The following is a 25,038-nucleotide window of genomic DNA, read 5'->3' on the forward strand; positions in this document are numbered from 1 at the left end:
AGAGAGAGAGAGAGAGAGAGAGAGAGAGAGAGAGAGAGAGAGAGAGAGAGAGAGAGAGAGAGAGAGAGAGAGAGAGAGAGAGAGAGAGAGAGAGAGAGAAGAGAGAGAGAGAGGAGAGAGAGAGAGAGAGAGAGAGAGAGAGAGAGAGAGAGAGAAACTAGCATACATCTGGAATCGAGGCTACTGTCAGCCTGAATAACCCCATTAGCCCCGGAGAAAGAGGTAATAATACTGCCTGAGTGCCTTAGATAGCTTGCTAACTAGCCAACATGACCCAGTAAAAGCTACTCTTATACTGAATATTCTGGTCTTGTGATGCGTTCCTCTCAATCTAGAAGAAATTAGTTTTTCCTCACACGTGAGCTCTGAGGTCAACTTTAAAAGCCTCAGACCAAAATATGCAAGCCAGAATTTGGCAACAGCACAAGCTACGGGTGAGCTGACGCTACAAAACACAACACAGAGGTGTAAAGAGGGGCTAATTACCTCTTTTTTTGCTGAATGGGACGAGACTTTTAAAGCACGAGACAAACAAAGCTGACCAAGATTGGACAATCTGTTACAGTACTTACCCATCTACAGTGAATAGAACTCAGCATATTTAAAGAGGCTATCATTCACAGGCGATTGTGCTTAAGTGATTTTTCTTCAGCTCTATTCTAGGGTGAGCATGAAACAGTGTTTCTCTCAGCCTTGTGGGTTTTATTGCACGCCACACGTTGCTGCATACCACACGTTGCTGCATTCCACATGCCAAGAAGCCTTGTGAGCGCATCCATTTTGTCCCATGTAATAAACTATTCCGTAATTGATCCTGTAATGTTCCACCGCTGGCAGCTGCTGCTTACTCCCAGGAGCCACCTCTATGCGAGATGAGCTTTGATTCTTTATAGACGGGATCAAACATTGAGGGGCTTCCATGTCAGGCCTAATTCCACCAAATCATTCTCAGAGGACGATGGCTCACAACCGCATCCAAATTAGTGGAGTGGTCTTCAATTTACAACAAAATTGATTACGGTTAGAGAACGGCTAGAAAAGCAAGAGGCTCAGGGGAACACTGAGGCATCAGATTCGGAAAATAGAGAGAATGACTCAGTAGAGATGATAAGAGGGGCGAGTCGAGAGGAGAAAAGAAGAGAAGACAAAAGGAGAATGAACAAGGTGAGAAAAGAGATAGATAAGACAGAAAGAGAAAAGATGTGAGGTGAGGAAAGAAAATGAAGGACAAGTAGAAGGGAAGGGAACAGATGAGACAAGAGAAGGGAGAGGAGAGGAGGTGTTTCAATCTGTCTCTTTTGTCCACTTTCGACCACGTCTGTCCTGATTTCTTTGAGTGGAGGGGCTATGGGTGGGTAAATGTATGGGCTTTTTTCCAGATCTTTCTATCTAATGGATGAAATTAAAATCACACTATTTGCATACAGTATGAACGCGACCGGAGACAACGGAGAAACATACAGAGAGCAGCAGCTTTCGTTTCTGCACTGACAGCGGAAAGATCACGCCAAACACATGTTAGAAATCAGGAATGGTGAGAGAACATTGCGCTTGGTACATTTTTCATCTTCAAACCAAACTTGGGTCGTCAGCCGACAAAGTTTAAGGTCAGTAGGTGGAGAGCAGGTGGTATATTGTGGCTGTTCGAATGCATTCAACCATATGAGCATTTACACTGTGAAAGCAATCCGGTCAAATGCGTTTTCGACTCCCTCTGGAAGTGGTCGAAAGTGGACAAACTCAAAACATTTTAGTCCCCGTTTACACCTGTAGCTATTTAGGGTCCACTTGTGATCCGATCGACAAAGACGAATCTTAATACCAGATGTACACAGGGCCAGAATGAGACAAGATGATGCAAGAAGAGGCAAGTAAAGACATGAAGAATGGAGAAGGCAGTGCATCTAAAGCAGACAGACCTGGGCAGAGGGCAATGTTGCAGAGTTTGCTTTGGGTCTCGGGTCCATCGCACGCTCTTCCTCCATGCTGGGGCGGGGTGCACATCCGAGTGCGGGTGCGATGACCTCGTCCACAGGTGAAAGAGCAGAGGCTCCACGGAGACCACTCTTCCCACACACCGTGCACTGCCAACAGAGGACAAGAGTTAAGACACACACACACTCACACTCACACTCACCCACACACAGCCTCATTCAAATGCAGCAGTGAAACACCTCCAGCACCGACTCTACGGCTGCTCAGCGAGCCTGTTTGTCAACAGCTGTTACACAGCCGCAATGAATCAAAACAACTGCATCATTTCCCCGTTTCTTTACAATTTACCTTTCCCAATCCCAAACCACTCTACCCCCATCCCGAGCACCATGGCTGATGACATTCTTTTGTCTTTTGCGTGATGAAAGACGCGCCGGGAGGGCTGCCGCAGCCGTGCTGCATTCGTCTCAGTTCTCTTAGCGTACTTATCAAAGTCCCAGGTGTGCGTTCTGCTCGTGCACTTACTGGGGCTTAATCCAGTCATCAGTGTCAAGACCGCTGGGCACCGTTTCCCCTCCAAACGTCAAATCCCCCTCTCTAATGCTCTTACTGTATAATGAAAACTCCAGTCCCACTCAAAGAGCATTAATTAAAAACAAACTCTCGTTGAAGCACTCATGGAAAGCCGGCCTTCACGAAAACCAGCTCAATGACTTTGCCATTAACAGAACCATTTTTATTTATTTGCTGTTGGGCTGCCATCTATAAGGAGTTTGGTGATGTTGTTCTTTTGACTTGTATTTAAAGGTATACAGATGGACTCAACAAGTTGTTTTAAACGGATGGGTTGTGAAACAGAAAAGGTTAAATGAAAGCAAATAATAGAATTATAAAATGCAATAATAAATGCAGCCATTCCAATAGGGTCCTCACACCATTGGTGCTCGGGCCCTAACTATCCCTTAAATTGTGCATAGTTGGAACAGCAAAATAAATAGGCTTATAAAAAAAGTATGTTTGTTGTCTATAAAGTCTGTCCAATTCAAAATTATTTCTATGCAAACTATCTTGAAGCTTGCTACACTACCGTTGAAAAGATTTTTATTTGACGACCAAAAGTGACAGTAAAAGATTTTACATTGTTACAAAAAAAAATCCATTTGAAATAAATGCTGTTCTTTTGAACATTCTAACTTTCTTTTTAAAATTGATAATACGACGATATGTTATATGAGGACCAAATCAGCATATTAGAATGAAATACAGCCTTGCTGAGGATAAGAGACATCTTTCAATACGTTAAAAAATCTTACAGACCCATAGTGTAAGTTATTAACTTATCTGACATCCTCTTATCATTGAAAAATAAAAACAAAACTTAAGATTAAATGTAGCCAATTTTCCTACATATCCTATATAAGTTGTTATATATTAATATATACAAATGTTTTTTTTAAGGACATTTTGTTCAGTTTTATGTCTGTTATGTCACCACTTGATGTTCAATGTAAAATCAAGGTTCTGAAGCAAAAACCAGGTGAGAACCACTGGACTAGAATAAAACATGACATTTGTCTTCAACAATATAACAGAAAACTTTTGACATCTCAAAGAACCAATGCACTGTTTGATTTGTGTCAAAGGATGTCCAGAGGGGAACTCGGATTGAGTTTCTATATATGGCCAACTATATGAACTTTCTCAAACTATGAAGCACATACTGTAGTATGAAAGTATCGTGTGCTAGAGCATAACTTATTGCAAACATGCTTTTATTTTGCCGCATAACACAGTATGAGGCGAAAAAAGGGTTGACCTCAAAAGAAGAGCAATGATGTGCTCAATTAGGCTGCTGTCCAAGCTATTCCAAAGGGAGAATAAATGAATTTATTTGAGCATTCAAGAGACATGTTGGTCTTATTTCCAATATAAAGGCCTTATGTCTTTTATATGTGCCTTCGAGCCTTTTCCAACACCAGACTTATCTGAGATGTTTTAAAAAAAATGTAGATGCTTTGAGAAATTCTGCACTCAACAGCAAGTGTGAGAATTATCTTTAATCTTGCATGCGAGGCAGCTCCATTAATGATGCTTACATTTATGTGCAGGAAAGTTAATTAGCAGCATTTATAAATCCTCCCCTTGACCGTGAGCATAAAGTGAAATTTCATATACTATGGTCAAATATTGCTGTTTATCTTAAAAACCAAATTATCAAAGCTGAAGATGATTTCACTATCAGTAACAATTCCCACACGCACGCACACACACAAATGTTGGGTTTGCATGTTTTATGGGGACATAATGATTTTGTACAAACTGTATATTCTATCCCCTAACACAACCACCATAGAAAACTGTCTGCATTTTTACATTTTCAAAAATCAAAAAATTCAAAGGATAAAAAAAAATCATTTTGGGGACATTTGGTCCTCACAACGTAGAGTTAAGGGTTAAAGCTGCATAACAATAATACTGTGTAAACCACATTGATTTGGCCAAATAAAAAGCATTAAAAGAGCTGAATTGCCATTTTGATAGCTAATGGTGTAAACAAAACAAGTCTCTTTTCATGCCCTTTTACTTAAAATAAAAATCCAGTTAGCTTGTGACATAAGTTCAATGCTGCTGAGGTAACGTGTAAACAGCATTAATTTATCAATACCAAAAGTCCTAAAAGAGCTGAACTGCATTTTCAGAGCTTGTGATGAAGGGGGGGAAAAAAACCAAGCATCTTTTCACGCACTTTTACTCTAAATAAAAATCCAGTTAGCTGCTGACAGCCTGTTCAATGGCGCTGTAGTATCGTTGAGCCTAACTCCATTAAGATAGCACCTCCGAAAATGATAAATTAAAGGTCGATACTTCCAGTAATTAAAGAGTTTAAACAAGAGGGTAATTCAAAACGCTTTTTCTGGCCACAGGGGGATAGATTAGTCCTTTCCCTCTTTCTTCGACATTTTTCATCTGCATGCACCAACAAACAAAACACTCTTCTGACAAGTTTCACTTTGTGTTTGAACAAGGTTGGTGCTGGAATTATATAAAAAGCTTGGCTAAGTCATACAATGAGAAGAGAAACATGAAAAGAGTGACAAATGAATGAGAAATTTGATAAAGCAACATAAAACAAAACAAAACAAAGGGCAAGATGAATTATTGAAAACACAAGTGAAAAAAAAAAAATCATAGCAGACACAAAGAAAAATACCTACTAATTATGAAAATAAGAATAATACATTGGACATAAAACATACCATGAAGCAATGACAGCAAATAATTGAATAAATAAAAAAAATGACAGCAATTTTCCGCCCTGAAGATGAAAGATATAGATTCTGAAGGACAGTCCAGTGTCTGTGGCTAGCACTACCTGGGCAGGGGGCAGTGTTATTGCACACCCTGGATTCTCTTAAAGGGCCGCTGCAGTGTGATCCGTAAGGTGAGACACATGTTCTTGTTCGCACCTGCGACCCTTGACCGCATGTAACTGAGCAAGAGCTCCACTGGGACCACTCCTCAGCACCAGGGTCACCTGTAGGAGAAGGGTGACACCAGTTAAAAGCAGTAAAATGGTCATGTGACACCCTGAGGGGGTGGAGCCAGTAGGAGCAGGAGGGGCCTCACTAAGATACACACTAAGAAGCCACAGTAAATCTTAAAGGCTCTAAGGGAAAGTGGAATGAGCTCAAAAGGAGCATCATTTCTCTATATTGGATATGATCCTGCCTGAATGACTTTCAGGGCTTAGTTGTTCCGGAGAAGAGATCTTTTGCTACTAGAGATCTACTTTTCTGCAGAGTTTAGCTCAAACACACATATCTATTTAGATCCCTGAAGACCTCGATAAGTTGCTCAGGGTGTGTTTGATTAGATTTACAACTAGGCTGTGTCCAAAACCGGAAAATTGCTAAGAAAACTACATCTGGTCTTATTTTGACTAGAGATGGCATGATCTTAAAGGGATTGATAGGTCACCCCAAAAAATCAATTCTGTCATCCTTTTTTACACACCCTTGTTTCATTCCAAACTTGTATGGTTTTCTTGTATTTTGAAGAATGTTTCAGTCCATTAAATGAAAATGACTTTCACTGTATGGACAAAAACAGACATTTCTCAACATTTCTTCTTTTGTGTTCCGTAGAAGAAAGTCATTCAGGTTTGGAATGACACGAAGGTAATAAATGATGACTTTTTGGGAGAACTATCTCTTTAATTATTTCTCACAATCCTCTGTGTGCGGTTGGTTAATAGAATACAAATGGTGTCTGACGGAGCAATTGAAATTTAGCTCATAAATATAATTTATAACTTATGATATAGTTTAAACTTTCAGAAATGAGCATTAAATATTCATTAGGTTATCTCTAAGCTCACTTGAATTTGTTCTAGATCATTAGACATGGCATTACGGCTCAGTCCTAAACCTTCATTCAGTCTGTTAAATCATTGACTGACCGGGAAGCAAGACATCTGCCTTTGGTTTCGGACACAGCTAAACTCTGCATGAAGGAAGATTTCCAGGAGCACAAATGAGCAAACTTGTCCTGGTGGTTATAAGAATGGCCCATTTATGATAATGGCATTAAACATAATACAATTTACAAATATATTCAAATATTACATTGACAGTTGACAATGACAAAACCTTTAAAATCCTAATTGAAAGCATTTATGATTAACTGATACATCTATGCATATTCAAAGCAGGATCATATTGAATTTACCGTGTGGCCACAAAATAAATATCATAATAGGAGCTTTTACTATATTAGCATCCAGAAAAATACTAACGTCATTTATATTTTAAAATCATGCATGCAATCAATTAGATGAAGTAAACTGAAAGGAAAAAGGCAAACGAAACTAATAGATGAAATATATAAAATATGATAAACTATGCAGAATGCATGCAACATGGCTTCTAAAAGTTAGAGAATGATCTTTGATGAGAGTTAGTTTCCCACTAACTACGGTTGCACAGAAGAACAGACCTCTGGCCCTCAGTCTTCACTTTTTTTTAGATCTCAGATCTTCTGGATTTTTTGCTAAAGCTTCTTGTCTCTTTGAAGCGAAATCAATTAGAATTGGAGATTGTCGAGAAAGAAGGGTACGGGGTTCATTTCCCCCAGCATATTCAGCAGATCACAGCAATTTTCAGTAGCGTTGGTCACATTTGAGATTCACTTGATGGAAGAACTTTCCATGTCGAATCCAAACAATCAAGGCTGTTAGAAGTTCCGTTTGATTACGGTCCTGAGCTGGGAAACATTACGATTTATCAACTGTAATGTCAATTCAATCATTGGCATTGTTTGCTGGCGTTAATGCATGATTGCGAAATAAAGTTTACATAATTGTTGGTTTAAAAGCTGGCAAACACATAGAGATTAGCTTTGCGCTTTATATGTGTTCACTAAATACTGCACTCTGGATCGGCTGTAATTCCCAATGAGCAATTGCATGGCCAGACCAAACACCAATAAGACATTTGATTTCCAGAGAAATTTTGACACTGCCAAACATTTAATAAGCAAGAAAATTGTCTCTCTAAAAGCACAAGTTATCAATATCCACAAGATAATGATTTAATTGCCATGTAATGCTGAATAAAGGGATTGCATGAGAAGGAAAATGTTGAACTTAAACATTTAACGTTTTAATTTTGCCCAGCAAATAATGGATACAATAAACTATTTTATTGGTTTGAGAAACGATGAACAGTTAAAGTCTAATAAGCATATTGACCATAAAGAATTTGAGATCATATGCTCAAAATGTATGCAACTTATTTTTTAGTTGCTAGTACACTCAAGATTGGTTTGTTTGTTCTAACTTCCAGAGAATCTCCTGGCATGCCCTTGGGCGCATATGAGCAATTTCCTCTGCCATTCTCAGAGATTAGATTAGATTGAGAGGTGGATCAACTCTGGATGAAGTGGTACAACAACTCAGACAATCTGAAAATGAGAAACCAAATGTAGGATGAATGGCATTCTGTTCAGATTTTCATTTATAAATGGAAATAAATCAACAAAACACGTGAAAAGACTGGATTGGAATGGAAACAAGGTTGTTAAGGTTAAGTATGCACAATGATTTGCAACTTAAATGATATTAAGTGCTACACAAATGTCACAAATATACAAAAAGGTGCAAAACAAAATAAGATGGCTGCTTAACGTCCCTCCCCATTATCGTCTAGGGAACATGCAGGAAAACAAATTCAATGAAAATCAGGGAAATTAAAGCAAAGGAAAGAAAGAGAAACATTTTCAAGTTTCTACAAGTATTGTTTGTTTTCTTTGGCACTTTAAAAGGTGATATATAAGGGTTATGTCGGCTCTAAACAGCTGTATAACCACATTTGCTTACTGTTAAATGTTAACCATCATTTAATTAATCTCTGTTTAAACAAGTCTGGATTATTTTTACTGATTTTAGTGGTTAAAGTCATAAAAACTGTCAAAACAAATAGAAACCAGAAATTCCAATTGGGCATCTTCGTCAGTATGCAAAAATGGCCAATTCTGTTTTTCTCAACGTGGAAGAGGGACAGAAAATAAATATGATAAATAAACATTGTCACTTAAAGGTGCAGTACAGAAGATAGCATGCAAGTGACTTAAGATGAAAATTAAGTTTAGTTTACATAGGAAAGGAAAGAAGCATAACTATTGTATTACCAGTTTGTGCCATAAATTTAGCAGATTCATCTCGCTCCTGTAGGCCCTTTGTGTCATGTACTGATCTTGGCCGCTGACTTTTTACAGTATGTTCTCCGATCATTCCATATTCTAGGGACAGAATAGAGGTTCATGAAAACTAGGCTTTGGTACAAATCTTCAGAAAGAGACAGAGAAAAGGGGGAAAAAAAGAGCTTGTCACAGTTCTGGAACGTAGAGGTGGCTCGCAAGTACATGGCTTTAAAACAAAATAAAAGTATATATCACACATGGACAACTTTATTTAACTCGTCATTCTTGTCGTTTATCTTTAGCCTTTCGAGGAAAGCAGAGAACAGTGCACAGAACGGTTTATCAGTGGTGAGCTGGGAGTATTAATTGAGCTTAGAAGCACAGCTATGACACAGAGAAACACATGCAAAATCAACTTACATTGGATTTTTAACAAGACGTTGAATTAAACCTCCTCCCCTCCCACAACCTTTCCCGAAAACAAACAAAAAAGAAAGGATAAAACAAAAAGAGAAAGGAAAATGTGTAAGCCATTGGAAAGCCACAGAGGAAGGAAGGGGGGTGGCGAGGGAAGGGGGGGGTGTCATGGACATGCTAGATTGATCCACAGTGCCTGCAACAGATCCAGGCTTTTGGAATAATTAGTTAGTTAAGAACCAGAATTAGTAAAGGAATTATGTGCTGATACATCTTGCAGAATATCAAAAAGATGAATTATCTTGCAATTGTATGCTGAGCTGGTTTTGGATTAATTACTCTTCGGCACAACAATATTGTTAATTTGTCTTTGTTCTTATCATAATCAATTAGTTCATTTAAAGTGCTTCGTCAGAAACAAACAAAGTGTCCTGATTCGAAAAGCCTCACCGTGAGCCTAATCATTACCCCAGTTGCTTTTTGAAACTATTTTAGCTTATCTCAATCCATGTATAAAACATTTGCTTTTACGTTTAGTTGCAGTCTTGTTTTCAATACATGTTTCATAGTACAAGCAATAAGACACAGCCATGCTTCCATTGCTAATTGGGAATTACTTGATTCATGTGAGTGGACAAAAAGACAGCACAACTTCTAATTCACCCTAAGAAGAGAAACCCTGATGTTACAACAGTGAGAAGCAAAGGTCTGAGGTGAACGGTCACTGGCTGTGTGTTTTAAGAGCTACACTGACTATATAACGCAGTTATGGAAGAATTCAGGCCTGTGGCTGCAAGAGCCATATTTGTTCATACATATGTTTATGGCTCTGCCCTTGACCCAGGTGGGCCTAGAGCATTTCCCCGCTCCCTTTTTGCATTCTATAGTACAACTTAAAAGAAAGGGGAAAAAAACCCACACATTCAAAGCACTGTCCATGCCCACAGTACTACTGTATAAATTACAGCAATGTCACACTACAACATAAGTCACAAAAACATTGTTAGTGTGGGTGGCAAGGGCTTGTCCTCAAGCAATATGTTTTTTTATTTCTCTGACACAATGCCACACTGGAACCGCATTTGAAGATGTTACAAGTGCGACTCTGTGTAGGGATGATAAATAAGGAATTATCTAAATGCTCAACTTCAGCCCTGGCATGGAAGTTCCAAGCGATTGTAAAAGAAGTAATGTTCTGAAATCATTTTTTAAATCATGTAGTTCCAAACCCATATGACTTTTCTTCTTCTGTGGAACAGAAAAGGTGAAAATGTTTTGGAATAATACCAGCATTTCTGCTTTTAGCCATATAATTACGAGTGCTGTAAAGCTCTAAAATGAAAGAAAGAAAAAAAGCAGCATAAAAGTAGCTATATATTCTAAGTCTTCTGAAGTGTTTTGATAGCTTTGTGTGAAGCTCAGACTGTAATTTGAGACATTGCTCACTGCAAATCATAACCTCTCCTAGCTCTCTAAACAAATATAATACCTTTAACACAGGGTCATGAAAAATTGATGTCATTGCGCATTTTCATTTATGGGTGAAGTATTCCTTTACTTTATCATACTGATCTCATATTAGTTTCTCAATCATTATTTTGTCTAGAAATGAGTTAATTAACAAACAAGTAAGCATACAAATTAAAGTTCCAATGATTTTAGTATGAATATGTTATATCTATAAGCTAGTGTGCTCCAAAATCCACATTTAGAAGATAAGCATTCAAAAACGTAGTCTCTCACTTCCTCTAATATGGATGAATGATTTTGATGACATCACTCTGCACTTCAGCTTCTCATCAGATTTGCTGTCCAATCAAATGCTCTCTAGAATGTAGCTTGAATGTAACTCTACACCCTTGCCTCATGTAGTATACGCGGTTCTATGAAAATGCAAATTAGCCCCGCCTCCACTCACTCACACCAGCTCGGAGATCCACTCCTTGACGCGATTGGTTACAAGGTAGTTTGTGACGTCAGAAACACCAGCGATTTCAAACCGCGTTTATTAGACTGTCTTTGGTTCACTGCAGTTTTAAGGAGAAAATAAACAGCAATGGTGTTGACTGATGAATTTGCACAAGGTTTGTCTTAAAGCATATTAAAAACACCACATAGACATATAAACAACATCAAAAGCTTGATTTTCACCACAGGGGGACTTTAACACTCTTTCACTAGATTTTGAATCACATGCACAAATAAATAAAGGCTATTTCAATGCTTAATAATGCAAGTAGCATTGAAATAATTTTGCGGTAATATTACAATTTTAAATTTGATTAAATTATATTCTTTTAAATACATCTCAGGGTTTTATTTTTATTTATTTATTTTTGGCCATACAATGAAAATCAATGGGTTCCAAAATTATTTTTTATCCTCTTTTGTGATTCATGTAAGAAAGAAAGTCATACAGGTTTGGAACAACATGAGGGTGATTAAATGATTTAATTTTTGAGTGAACTGTCCCTTTAACACCAGGAAGATACCTTTGTACCTTTGAGCACAAAAAGCTGTAATCATCATTTTCTCAGCTGAAAAGACCCGTATGGTCACTAGCATATATCGTGGGGTTGCTGGTTCCCCCATTATGTATGTTAATTAGCTTACAGTAACTTCCACAAGTTAAGTTAACCAACTCGAGCAGTATCGGCACAGAACTAACCACAAGGAATTCAAGCTGGTTTATACTGCCCTTTTCAGCAGAGATGACAAAATATCTTTAGGGAAACAGGCAATATACTTCGGTATCGGAGAGAACACGTCTATGCTGTCAGAGAGAGACGTTGCCATTAGAGACAGTAAACTATATCAGGCTACACTGATTGAGTCTCAATTGTTCAATAGAATAATCACAAACTCTCTGCAGACCTAATGAATCCTTTAGCATCACTTCTGTAACAGCATGTTTCCACAGCAACAGTGAGTCAGAGAAAGAGAGGGGGAGAACATTTTTAAAAATCAAAAATAACTATTCAAATAGGGATGCATCAGTGTGGGATTCATGGTATTTTGCTTTCCATCAGTAAACAGACATAAGCGAAATGATGCGAATAGTCATTCACATATAGCAAATACCACTTACATGGATGATTAGAACTATTTTAATAGAGGTTGTTATTTAATTTGAACACTCTTTCCCTCAAATTTAAATCGCATGCACAAACAAGTAAAAGCATTGAGAGCTGTTATATTAAAATGTCGAATTTTGATTGACTTTTCCAGACCGTCTACACAGGGACACGTGTCTTTATGCATCATCCATGAGCTTTAGCATACATTTGAAAGATTAAAAAGGTTTGTAATACAGATCCGTTTGTGAGTTTATCGTGAGCCCAGCTGAGGTCAGGGGAGGAAATCACGGAGCTCGACCCACAAACGTCAGCCGGCTCATCAAACACGTCCACAAGAGGTGCTGGTGAAAGCTGTGATCAAGGCAGCTGTGATGTTTGAAGAGTGAAGAGTACTCTAAAATACAGAGCTCTTTGGACAATGTGATGAAACATGATGAGACTTTTGCTCTGAGACAGTCCATCTGTTCCAGAACTGTTCACTACACATAGCGTGCAAGGGTTTCTTCAACAGTGGGGAATTTCGAGCCTGTGAAAATGACTCCCTAAAAACATACTTTTCACATTCTCACTAACCTTGTGTACTAACAGAAGACAAATACGTGTCAGAGAAGAGCTCTGTCTTTTTCCTTTCCACAAAGTCACCATTCATTTTGTGGTGGAAATGACATTTTTGTCTTGCCAAGATAGATTTCATAGCTAATGGTCTATTGTGTCATAAAAAAATTATAAAAAAATTCACACTTTTGCAGTTTGTCAAAATTACAGCTCGATTAAAAATGACATTGTAAAAAATATTCTGTTCACAAGTGATATTTAGCTTGTTTTTCCTTTGTTGTCTTCACACCTCACATTTATCATATTTAATCTCAAGATGTTCTTCACTGACACTGCTGTCTCCTTGGTAACCAAGCATAACTTTATGTATAACATTTGTCTGTGCCTTCTCAATCCATACAGTATATACTGTATACTGTATGGATTGAGAAGGGACAGGTAATTATTGATAATATCCCCAACATAGGGCTTTTTTAATATGTTTGGCTTGTGCAGATTATTCTACTTTTAAAATAATAAAATAATTATAATACTTTATTTATAATAATAATTATTGTCTTATCCTTGTTCCAATATATAGGATTTCTGAAGGATCATGTGATACTAAAGGCTGGAGTAATGATGCTGAAAATTCAGCTTTGACATCACAGGAAAAAAATACATTTTAAATTGTATTAACTTAGAAAACAGTTATTTTAAATTGTAATATTATTTCACAATATTACAGTTTTTGCTGTATAAATACAGCCTTGGTGAGCAAAAGATACTTCTTTCAAAAACATTTTCAAAAATCTTACAAACCTTTACCTTTTAATCGGTATATTGCAATATTTAAAAACAAAATTGGAAATCAGGGGTAAAACGATCTGAAAAGTAGCAGAAATAAATAAAGGCAAATGTCCAAGACAATTTTAATGTGGCCTTCGTATAAATCTACCTTGAGACATGAAAGTCTATTACACCCTTAGCACGGTGAATATAGCATGGCTCTTTATTTATTTTTATGCTTGTATGGTGCGACCTTATGTCAATGATATACAGTAGTGCAAAGCTCTTGAGGTCTTGAACTACAAAGAGAAAACATCCTGTGAGAGGATGCAGGGCCACAAAAGAAAAAGAAAAGAAACAGTTCTCGCTTGATTTATGGTTCAAGAAAACTCAGCTATCACTATCGCTATCCTCTGTTCCATGGGAGGTTCGGTACGGGTGCCGTCAGAACAAAGTCAGTGGCCCACAGCAGCTGTGGTGATCAAACATGAACCAGAGGCACGAAGCTCAGCCCAAATGTTCAGCTTCTGATGCTGGAACAGCAAGAATTTTGTGCAGTCCTCCAAAGCTACCCATGATAGATTGCGTCCAAGCTATCTATATTACAGTCCGAGCAGACAGCTATCTATGTGCTGGCTCTCTACCCACGCTAGATGGGAATGGATGGCCCTGCTCTTCACTCTGACAATAACTTATAAAAATAGGGGAAATGCTGTCTAAAGGATTCACCCCGCGAGATTCAGACTCCAGCTCGCGTTCTGTGCCGTGGCTAAAGAGCAGCTAAATCACATGTGGGCTTGTTCTAACAAAAAAAAAAAAGAGATGCTGTTCTGTCCAAACACCCAGAATGAGAGGAAGTGGATGAAAGGAGTAGAGAGAAGAGTATGAAAGCTGGTTTCCTCCACAAAAAAAAAAAAAAGAGGTAATTGCGACTTTTTTCAGTAAATTCAGACTTTTCTCAGAATTTCGAATTATAAAGTCAATATTGTGGGATATAAACTAGCAATTGGGAATTGCAAGTTATAAAGTCAGAATTGCGAGTTTTAAAGTCCGAATTCTGAGTTATAAAATGGAATTAAGTCCGAATTCTGAGATATTAACTCGCAACTGCAAGTTGTAAAGTCAGAATTGTGAGAAATTAACTCGCAACTGCAAGTTATAAAGTCAGAATTTTGAGTTATAAACAGAATTGCAAGTTATAAAGTCAGAATTCTGAGTTATACAGTATACTCGGAATTGCATGTTATCAAGAGAGAATTGTGAGGATATAAACTAGCAATTGCGAGTTATAAAGTCAGAATTGTGAGATATAAACTCACAATTTGCGCGTTTATATCTCACAATTCGGACATTATAACTCACAATTGTTATATATTTAACAATTCTTTAAAAAAAAGAATGAATTGCGAGATATAAACTCGTCAGAATTGCCCTTTTTATTCTGTGTCAGAAACAAGCTTCCAGAGAAGAGAGCACAAAAACATTAAAAAAGATACATGCATAAAGGCCTTGAGATCCATTCCCAGTGTCATACATGAAGGAGAAACATACATATTCAAAGCACAGAGAGCCTTTTAAATTATGATGATGTTGAAATCCTGCATAAAATGAGGGAAGTGATGAATGTTCACACAAGATAATGATCCAGGGAGAGGAGAGAATCGTTTGGATGTTTTAAAAGGTTGCTTCTGCCCTCTGTAATCTTGCAAAACACCGAAAGCTCTTGCTATTCTGAATACGCACTGCGAGTGGTTTTCCTAGGGCGAGAGGTGCTAAACAACAGACCAGAGGCATAAACAGGGCCTCGTGAAATTCAATGAAGTCCATTATTGTATAAAATATTTACTGACAATATGGTTACAGTTACAAACAGTGACAGCGCAGACGTGGCTACATGACTTGTTCTTGTACTAGACAAATTTATGCATAATACAATTGACAGCAACACAGAACTCTGAATTTGTTCTTGGACTCTGCAGCTCTGTGTCCTTTTTACAATTATGATTTTACCTCACAGCTGTTATGTTGATTTTCTGGGAGAAGAATTCAGCCGCAGATTAGATGTCAAAATTCACGAAACAAACACAGCGCAATTCATTTGCACCATTGGGTGAGAGAAATAAGTGCAAAATTTTCCATGAAAAAATAAAATAAAAAAATCTTGATTATGTTAATTGTTTCTTCTAGGCAACAATGAGATAATGAGATTAAATTGAGAGCAAATTTGATGCTAAAATATATATAAAAAGTGAGAGATATCAAACTTTGCTCTGAGCCTCCTGTACTCATTTGCTCCAGCTTTTATTTGTCTGAAGAAATTAAAAACCAAAACAATTGGAATCTCTAGCGCTGTGACAGATATATACACTCACCGGCCACTTTATTAGGTACCCCATGCTAGTAACGGGTTGGACCCCCTTTTGCCTTCAGAACTGCCTCAATTCTTCGTGGCATAGATTCAACAAGGTGCTGGAAGCATTCCTCAGGGAGTTTGGTCCATATTGACATGATGGCATCACACAGTTGCCGCAGATTTGTCGGCTGCACATCCATGATGCGAATCTCCCGTTCCACCACATCCCAAAGATGCTCTATTGGGTTGAGATCTGGTGACTGTGGAGGCCATTTTAGTACAGTGAACTCATTGTCATGTTCAAGAAACCAATTTGAAATGATTAGAGCTTTGTGACATGGTGGAAGTAGCCATCAGAGGATGGGTACATGGTGGCCATAAAGGGATGGACATGGTCAGAAACAATGCTCAGGTAGGCCGTGGCATTTAAACGATGCCCAATTGGCACTAAGGGGCCTAAAGTGTGCCAGGAAAACATCCCCCACACCATTACACCACCACCACCAGCCTGCACAGTGGTAACAAGGCATGATGGTTCCATGTTCTCATTCTGTTTACGCCAAATTCTGACTCTAACATCTGAATGTCTCAACAGAAATCGAGACTCATCAGACCAGGCAACATTTTTCCAGTCTTCAACTGTTCAATTTTGGTGAGCTCTTGCAAATTGTAGCCTCTTTTTCCTATTTGTAGTGGAGATGAGTGGTATCCGGTGGAGTCTTCTGCTGTTGTAGCCCATCCGCCTCAAGGTTGTGCGTGTTGTGGCTTCACAAATGCTTGGCTGCATACCTCGGTTGTAACGAGTGGTTATTTCAGTCACTGTTGCCCTTCTATCAGCTCGAACCAGTCTGGCCATTCTCCTCTGACCTCTGGCATCAACAAGGCATTTCCGCCCACAGAACTGCCGCTTACTGGATGTTTTTTCTTTTTCGGACCATTCTCTGTAAACCCTAGAGATGGTTGTGCGTGAAAATCCCAGTAGATTAGCAGTTTCTGAAATACTCAGACCAGCCCTTCTGGCACCAACAATCATGCCACGTTCAAAGTCACTCAAATCAACTTTCTTCCCCATACTGATGCTCGGTTTGAACTGCAGGGGATTGTCTTGACCATGTCTACATGCCTAAATGCACTGAGTTGCCGCCATGTGATTGGCTGCTTAGAAATTAAGTGTTAACGAGCAGTTGGACAGGTGTACCTAATAAAGTGGCCGGTGAGTGTATATATATATATATATATATATATATATATATATATATATATATATATTTTCCTTTGGGGAACATTAAATTAAAAGCAGCTCAACACCATAGTGAACTCCTTTCAGGTACACACACAAAAAAAAAAGTTACAAATTATAAAAAAAAAAAATAATTGACAAAATCTAAAGATTGAGTACAAAATATCATAAGGCCATATTATGCCCTTTTACAAAGTCTTGATTTTTTTGTTTCAGAAATGTCACGCCCCTTACCATAACCATGAGTTTTAACACACAACTAAAACAACTCAACCAGGCCATTTATTTGGGTACGCCTTGGACGGGAATGATTTAAATGAAGGATATTATGACGTGTTTGTTCCCAGAAGGAAACTCAAGACTACAATAAAGGTGTTTCAGGGAGTTCAAATGAGTTTTTTTGTTTTATCAAATTAAATAAAATGATTATTAAATGGAGTTGTACAGTGGCACAGTTGTTGTTGCACACATTACAATTAATGTAGAGAGGAGGCGAGGGGAAATCTGATCAGATTTTCCTTCTTAAGTACCAGGACAATATTTAATAGTCCAAGAGTAAATGCCAACATAAATGAGCAAAGCCAGTGGGCAACATCAACGCTACCACTACACAAACACACAGCTCTCATAGTAGGCGTTTCTCAAAGAGAAACACTCTGATGTCAGGCTTGAGGGGGAGGTGTGAGACATGGCCAATGTCATCTAAGTTTCCATTCAAAAAGCATTTTTTTGCATCGATAAACTGCTAATAAGATAAGCGTCAGCTCACACTGCCCCGACAAAAGTTTCAAAACCAACATTTCAAATGCCTCTACAGAAATGGCCGAAGGTTGAGACACTGTGAGAGCTTATACATGCGATTCATTTAGTTACATGCTCAATTTGTCTGTTTACATCCGGATTTATTACCAGAATGCTTAAACGAGACCTGACAAATGCAGATCGAATCCGTTCGGTTGGTATAAACAGGATTTGTTTAACACATGCCGATCCAACAAAACCCAACAACCTTTAGATGTTGGCATTTGAGGGAAGAGTGTGAGATAGCCATAGAAGTTGTAGCTTCTTGTATTTGAAAGAAAAAATCATTTTGGTGATGTGAACTTTGCTGTTTTGCACTAGAAGGGATTTCCCTACAAGTTTCAGCAATTCAAAAAGTGCTGATAAGATGCCTTAAAATTTTGCTGAAATTAATTCTCAGCTTTTGCCAGGCGCCTTGTGCATAATCAAACCTTCTCCCAGTCACAAAGTACTGATATCCCACTGTCTGTGTTGTAGGTCTTGCTTATGGGTTTATCCATTTTTAATGGATTTTTCTACCGCAAAAAATAAACCTTTCTCTAAAGGAACCATTTTGTTTACCGCAGAGAATATGTGAGGCAGTACTCACCGACTCTCACGTAAACCGGCCTGTCAACGAAAGGAAGAGAAAGGGGAAACGTTCGTGCTCCGGCATCTAACTCAGATTAAAAGCAGCCAGATGGGAAGACAGAGATTTATCAACGCTTTAAAGAACCTTTCAAAGCTGTGCCTCATACATCACTTTCAGTTCTTTCAAGACAAGCAATTTACCCTCCCACCCCGTCACAAATCTCACACCGTGGAACCCACACCTCAGACAGAAACAAACCTCCTTTTCAAGGGACACTTCTGACTGGTTAACCCAGAAAAGCACATGAAATTACTTAACGGTCAATGAATCATAGCCAGAACGGCTCTTTTAAAAACCGCTCTGCACCTTTTTCCTTCACTTGTCATTGTGTGTTACACTGTACATTCACGTGTCACAAAGTTGCATGTGTTTCAGGCCGCTTTTGCGGGGAACAATTATGCTCGGCCTTGATTTAAGTGGAAAAGCTTTTTCAAAATAACTCAGCGATTCTTTTCGAAGGGGTTACAGCATAAGGTGGGAGGACATTTTTTTTCCCGACTGGAACTGTCCGCCCACTGCTCTCGCTGTTGGCAATCACATTCAATTCAGCCTAAATGCTCGCTGTATAGAGCTGATGCTCCACGCTGGGGACACGGGGATTTAAGCCAAATAAGCAAGCTGAAATACAATCGTTACAAAACTGCTGCGGCGAGGAGATGAGATTCATGGTTGCTCGAAAGATTTCTCAAGGCGTCAATATCAAGTATATTTCAGTACAGGCCAATTACAAAAAAAAAAAAAAAGAGCAGCAAAACGAGCAGTATTAATTGGAATCTAAAGGAGTGTCACGCAATAATCCATTACGTTCAGCTTGCCATGTGAATATTTCATTCACCCAATGATAATAACAGTAATAAAGCATATGGGCGCAGATCGCAGACCTTCTGTCGAGGAGGGAGGTGAGAGAAATCATGAGGTTCAAATGACAAATGGCCTGCCAGTCAACAAACCCTCCGTACTCATATTGTTTCAATATAACACTGACAAACAGTTTCCTCTAAGCACACAGACCTTTGAAATACTATTTTACAGGACAAATTCACACACACAACATCCTAAATGAAATATAATGCTCTATATCGAGAACTATGTGGGTCATAAAAATATACTGTAACACATGCAGTAGTGAAAAGCTCTCAGGAGACTCGGCTTGAATTGATTCCAATTGAGCATGTTGCTCAGATAATTGAGTGATATTCAAAAAAGCATGAAAATACATACCGCACAGAAATAAAAAGCAGTGTTTAATTAGATTTAACAAGCTTTAATAAATAACTTTTTGTATTGATAGAATTATAAATATATTTACAGTAGAAATTTCGTTTCACTTGCATCTACTATTTTTTTGAGCTTGTCACAGCATAACGGAATGGTCTTCTTTGCAAAGTACCATTCAAATGTCAGTGTGTTTTTTTTTATTAATATTTTTATGCAGCAAGGAAGTGTTAAATTGATCAAAAGTGACAGTACAGATATTTACTTCATGTAAATGCTGTTCTTTGAAACTGTCCCGTTGTCAAAGAATACTGAAAAAAAAAAAACGAAAACAAAACAGTATCAGTTTCCACAAAAGCGGCACAACAGTTTTAAACATTGATAATAATAAAAAGGTTTCTTGAGCACCAAATCAGCATATAAGAATGATTTCTGACAGATCACGTGACACTGAAGACTGGAGTAATGATGCCAGTAATTGACATCACAGAAATAAATTACATTGTAAAATATATTAAAGTGCCCCTATTATGCTTTTTTCGAATATTACCTTTCATGCAGTGTGTAATATAGCTGTCTGCGGATGTAAACGATCTGCAAAGTCGTGAAGCCGAAAGTGCTATAAAGTTATTGTCTCCCAAAAGAAAGAATCGACTCTGAACCGCCTAATCGAGTCGTCAGCATTCAAATTCCACTTTTTTTTGCGGCTACACGTAACTGGGTAACACATTTGCATAATGCCCGCCTATAGTTGCCCGCGAACAACATCTACTTTGACCCGCCCTTAAAACACTGTACATGTTGAGAAGACGCTGTTTTCTGCTCTGCAAAAGCAAATTCTCTTTGTAAACACTTCCAAAGGATGAAGATGTGAAGTCAGTGGTTAAAATTACCACAGCGATACAACAGCAGTATAACCTTCTGACGATTGCTTCTCAAATCTCTGAGGGCTAAATGGGATTTCAAAAACACTAATTCATTAAAGATGGGACATTACCCACTTTATTTGGACAAACTTGCTCCTCAGAATCACAGCCTGTAAGTATGATTAATTGTTGATGTATATATTTTCTACTGAGTGTTCAAAACTTAGCTAAAATTCAATTATGGTAATGGTTGATATGTTTCCGACGTGCGCTGTATGCGGTCGACCAATCACAACAGACTGGGCCATCTGGCCAATCATAGCAGAGTAGCTTGTGGAAAGGTGGGATTTAGAGAGACTGAATATTCAGATGTGGTGGTGTTTTTTTTTAACCTTTGATGCATGTAAACCTGTTGTAGAAGACCTCTAAACAAAATTAGGAACCTTTAAAATAGCATAATAGGAGAACTTTAAAATATAAAACAATTATTTGGAATTGTAATGACATTTCACAATATTACCATTTTTACTTAGACTGGTTAAAACCAGACCATTCTCAGTTGTAACTTGAGTTATGGTCTGGCAAAGCGTCATAGACAAATCATTTCCAGAGGGGCGTCACCAACGGACGTCGCGGATAGACCTAAAACCAATCAGAGCGATGAAGGAGATGACGTATGCAGAGCGACGGAGAAAGATCTCCGAGTGTTGTTCTTTGCTCGGTTTTTAACAAAAAGGAAACGTTCAAATCGTTTAAAACAGACGCGATAGCTGATTCGAACGAGTGATGTTCGGCGGCGGCGTCCATCTTTGTAATGTAGGCTACAAAATCTGCTTCAAAATCCCAGCGCTGTCGTCATCGTGTAAAGCCCGCCCCAACGTTTCTGATTGGTGCCTCGATTTCGACGGATTGGAAATGGGTTTGAATGAGCTCTTTGCCAGACTAACTTTCAGAGCAAATCTAAATTTGCCGGAAGTTGTCTGGGTTTTCCCAGGCTAATTTGTACTGTATTTTTGATCAAATAAATGCAGCCAGAAGAGACTTCTTTCAAAAACATTAGAAAACCTTTCCGTCTTTTGAACGTTGCCTTGGAAGGCATAATAACTTTTTGTAGTCTTTCTGGCAGGATCATCTCAAAAGGTTTTAGACCCTACATCAGCCCCAAACCGTACCAAGCTCAGGACCTCTGGCTAGATTATGAAACTTATTTCAAACAAAAATGAGACCGCAGGCACTATCATATACCTCTTATTTGATGATATGTTTAGCATTTGCTGTATAATGTCTCCCCTTGACTTTGGAGAATACTGGATGTACCAGTCGCCATAGTTGGTTTAACGTGGCCAATGATTATGCTGTTGTTTAAAGTGATAGTTCACCCCAAAAAATGTTTACTCCCCCTAATGTTGCTGAAACCTGTTTTACTTATATAAGATGCAAAAGGTGAGTTTTTGATGAATATTCTAGCCATTATTGTTTTCATACAATAAGACTTTATCCTCTACCGAAGCTCTACGAAACTGTGTGGACTAAAAATTGCATGACAGGGGAAGATTTTCAGTGAATAACTTTTTTGATTAAATTATCATATGGCTTCAGAAGACTTGGAATATAGGGCATGAGTTGTATGGACTACTTTTATGATACAATTTCAGAGCTTGACCCATTCAATCCCCATTTCTTTTACATGATACGGGGGTGAGTAAATGTCAATTTTCATTTTTAGGTGAACTATCGCTTTAAGTGAAGTGTCCAGCTAATCCTCTAACCCACTTCTCACACAGTTGACACTTTAGCAGAACTTTATTTGACTATCTTCAGGAGTGAAACACATTGCTTGAGTGCTCTGATACTCAAGGAAGCGGACTGTCTGACTGACTGATGTGTGTAACCTTGCATGAAATGAGTCTCCTCTTTCCTGCCCACCCCGAGTCTCCGACAACCCTGATCTGAGCTAGTCATCTCATCACATAACTCTGTCCAGCATGCGGCTCGTAAGAGCAAAAAAAAGTTCCCCACTTTAAAGCAATGAAAAGCCACATCTCGACCTTTCTGTGCAAGCTGGATGCATTCTGGGATGCGCTTTGAAGCATGGAATGTGAGACGGCAACATCATTCCGAGATGGCTCGCTGTTTTCAGGCTTCACAGAGAAAGGGTTGGAGTTGATTGCAAAGAGCCAAAATGTTGTTTTGTTTGGATGATGAAAGCCGTGTTACTGGTAACGTCGATCTCGGAGGAGTGTATTATCAGCATAATCTGGTGCATCAAGCATGTAATTGTTAAAGTCTCTTTTTACAGAATGCCGCATCCCCCTTAACTCCGATTTTATACAGCACACTGGGCATTATAATGATTTTGGCCGGAGTGACGTAAAAGATAGGCCCTGTTTCATGGCTCAATGACTTTACATTTCCAATATCAGGTCTGAGTATATGTCCCATGCTCAGCTTACAGCAAAATCATTTTATATCACTCATGACCAACAAGTCACACACACACACACACACACACACACACTCAATCTCCGCAGCGAGCGAGGCAGAAAAACATGCCCCAAACTCATCCATCTGTGCTTCTGTAGTTAACAGCACTTTACTAAAGCAATGAATGTTGGATCAGTGTGAATATATCTGTGTAAAAATAATACTTTAAACAATTATTGTTGGTTTGACTTAAAAAAGTAAGTAACCTGGTTAATACAAAGTTAGAGATTGGTTTAATCAACAGAAACTCAAAATAATGTTATCCGAACAACATTAATTATCTAAGAAAAAAATTATAACAAATCGTAAAAATTATTTTTGCAGTATAAGGCCGTCAATAAAATTCAAGGTGCCCTGGACAAAATCTCCCCAAAACAGAGCTTGTCCTTTTTGAATGTAAGGAATGTAAATATAAAAGATATATTAATTTGATCAAATATATTACATATTTATCAGAGCAATTATGCATTCATAAAAGCTAATCAAAATATTTGCCTGAACACAAAATAACACCCTAATGTATGTAAAACAGCAGACTGTTAACTGGCAGACAGCATAGGAAAATAAATAAATAAATAAATACATTTAAATACATTAAAAACAGCAATAATAATAATAATAAGACGAGGATGGCAATGAGTAGAAAAAAAAACAGCAATAAATAAAGAAAAAAAAAAAGTTAAGTTTGGGGTCCATTCAGAGTTCCTGCTAAAAAATTCAATATGATCTCATCCGGTAGTACCACACAGGGCACCTAGATGGCACTCTCATGTTGTCTATGCTGTGCTGCAAACGGAGCCCTGTTGCTGAGAGAGACACACACATGATCTGGAATATACACACACCCACACATAGTTCAGACCGCCCAATGCCAGTTCCGTCGTCACGGACTGCCTGGGAGAGCCGTGGCCCGATTCTGTTTTTCCGACAAAATAAACAAGTGCGTTTGAATTCAGCCCACCAGTACTTACACCCTAATGCACGTCAATGAGGCAATAAGCTGCAGCGCAAATATGTGGCTTTCAGTATTTTCATTTCTCCTCACTTAGGTGCCTAAAACATTCACACAAAATAAATCAGCCAGATTTATTATAGACGGAGCTCATGAAAGCGCAATGGAAGCATTAAAGCAGCGGAATATCCGCAGCCCTGGAAACTGCTTGGGATTACGTTTAAATGTCATGATACCATTATGCAGCCTGTGAATTCTCAGAGACTAGTTTTCATCGAAATACTAATCTGTCCCATCAAATCACGTTAACAAATGCACTTTCATTCCATATAAAAAGGATAAAGGGACATCTTTGAGATGTTGACCAAAAAGCATTAACACATCAGCTTTAACAACAGACCTGTGCGGTTCTCATACAGTAACTGCAGTCACATGTCTCCTTCCATTCACATTTTCCACTATTCAAGCTTCAGTTTTGTAGATAAAAAATCAGATCTGTTGACACTGGGCCGTATTTACCTGTTTTTCTGTTTGTGATTGGTTGCATGCATTGGTTGCAACATCCGCTCGCTAATGGTAGTGATCGCAAAGAGCATGAATGGTAAGAAGATTATGTGTGAGAGAAGCAGAAATTATATCTTATGTAACAAGAAATTCATAATAGGTTCATTTCACTTAGCATTCGTCAAATACGATTTCACTTCAAGTCTAAAAGTAGTACTTTTCAGTCGATTTTTTTTTTTGTATCAACAAATCTATAAACACCACATCTATGTGGTGTCAACAAAGTTAAGGTTTCTTTAGCATCATTTATTAATTTGGCAGACATTTCACAATGCATTCGAGGAAGACATTATATGGTGCTACCAGGGAAATCAAACTACAACTTCAGCTAATTTGCTAGTTTATGATCTGCAAGCTTTATGTGCATTGAACACCTCAGAAGATATGCTATCATGTCAGTTCTTGATGCAATATTTATCCAGACAACAGCTATATTTTACTTTTTCACAGATTTTTGGGCTATGCAAACTCATGATTCACT

The 25,038-nt window shown here is 38.2% G+C and overlaps 1 protein-coding gene across 5 annotated transcripts in view; it reads right to left on the reverse strand.

The window, feature by feature from the left end:
- The window catches only part of adgrb3 (adhesion G protein-coupled receptor B3), a 201,510-nt gene that overhangs the window by 103,890 nt on the left and 72,582 nt on the right, over window positions 1-25,038 (reverse strand). For 3 of the 5 annotated variants that reach the window (XM_056254889.1, XM_056254888.1, XM_056254887.1), the window contains 3 exons: window positions 8,623-8,733; window positions 5,309-5,470; window positions 1,920-2,084 (listed from right to left, as the gene is read on the reverse strand). In XM_056254889.1, the coding sequence (XP_056110864.1) occupies window positions 1,920-2,084; window positions 5,309-5,470; window positions 8,623-8,733 (438 nt within the window). The remainder of the gene's footprint in view (window positions 1-1,919; window positions 2,085-5,308; window positions 5,471-8,622; window positions 8,734-25,038) is intronic. The other 2 variants (XM_056254890.1, XM_056254891.1) reach the window with 2 other exon arrangements.

Source organism: Rhinichthys klamathensis, unplaced genomic scaffold (genome assembly GCF_029890125.1).
Source record: "Rhinichthys klamathensis goyatoka isolate OS25496 unplaced genomic scaffold, OSU_Roscu_1.1 h1tg000115l_1, whole genome shotgun sequence".
Classification (NCBI taxonomy): Eukaryota; Metazoa; Chordata; class Actinopteri; order Cypriniformes; family Leuciscidae; genus Rhinichthys; species Rhinichthys klamathensis.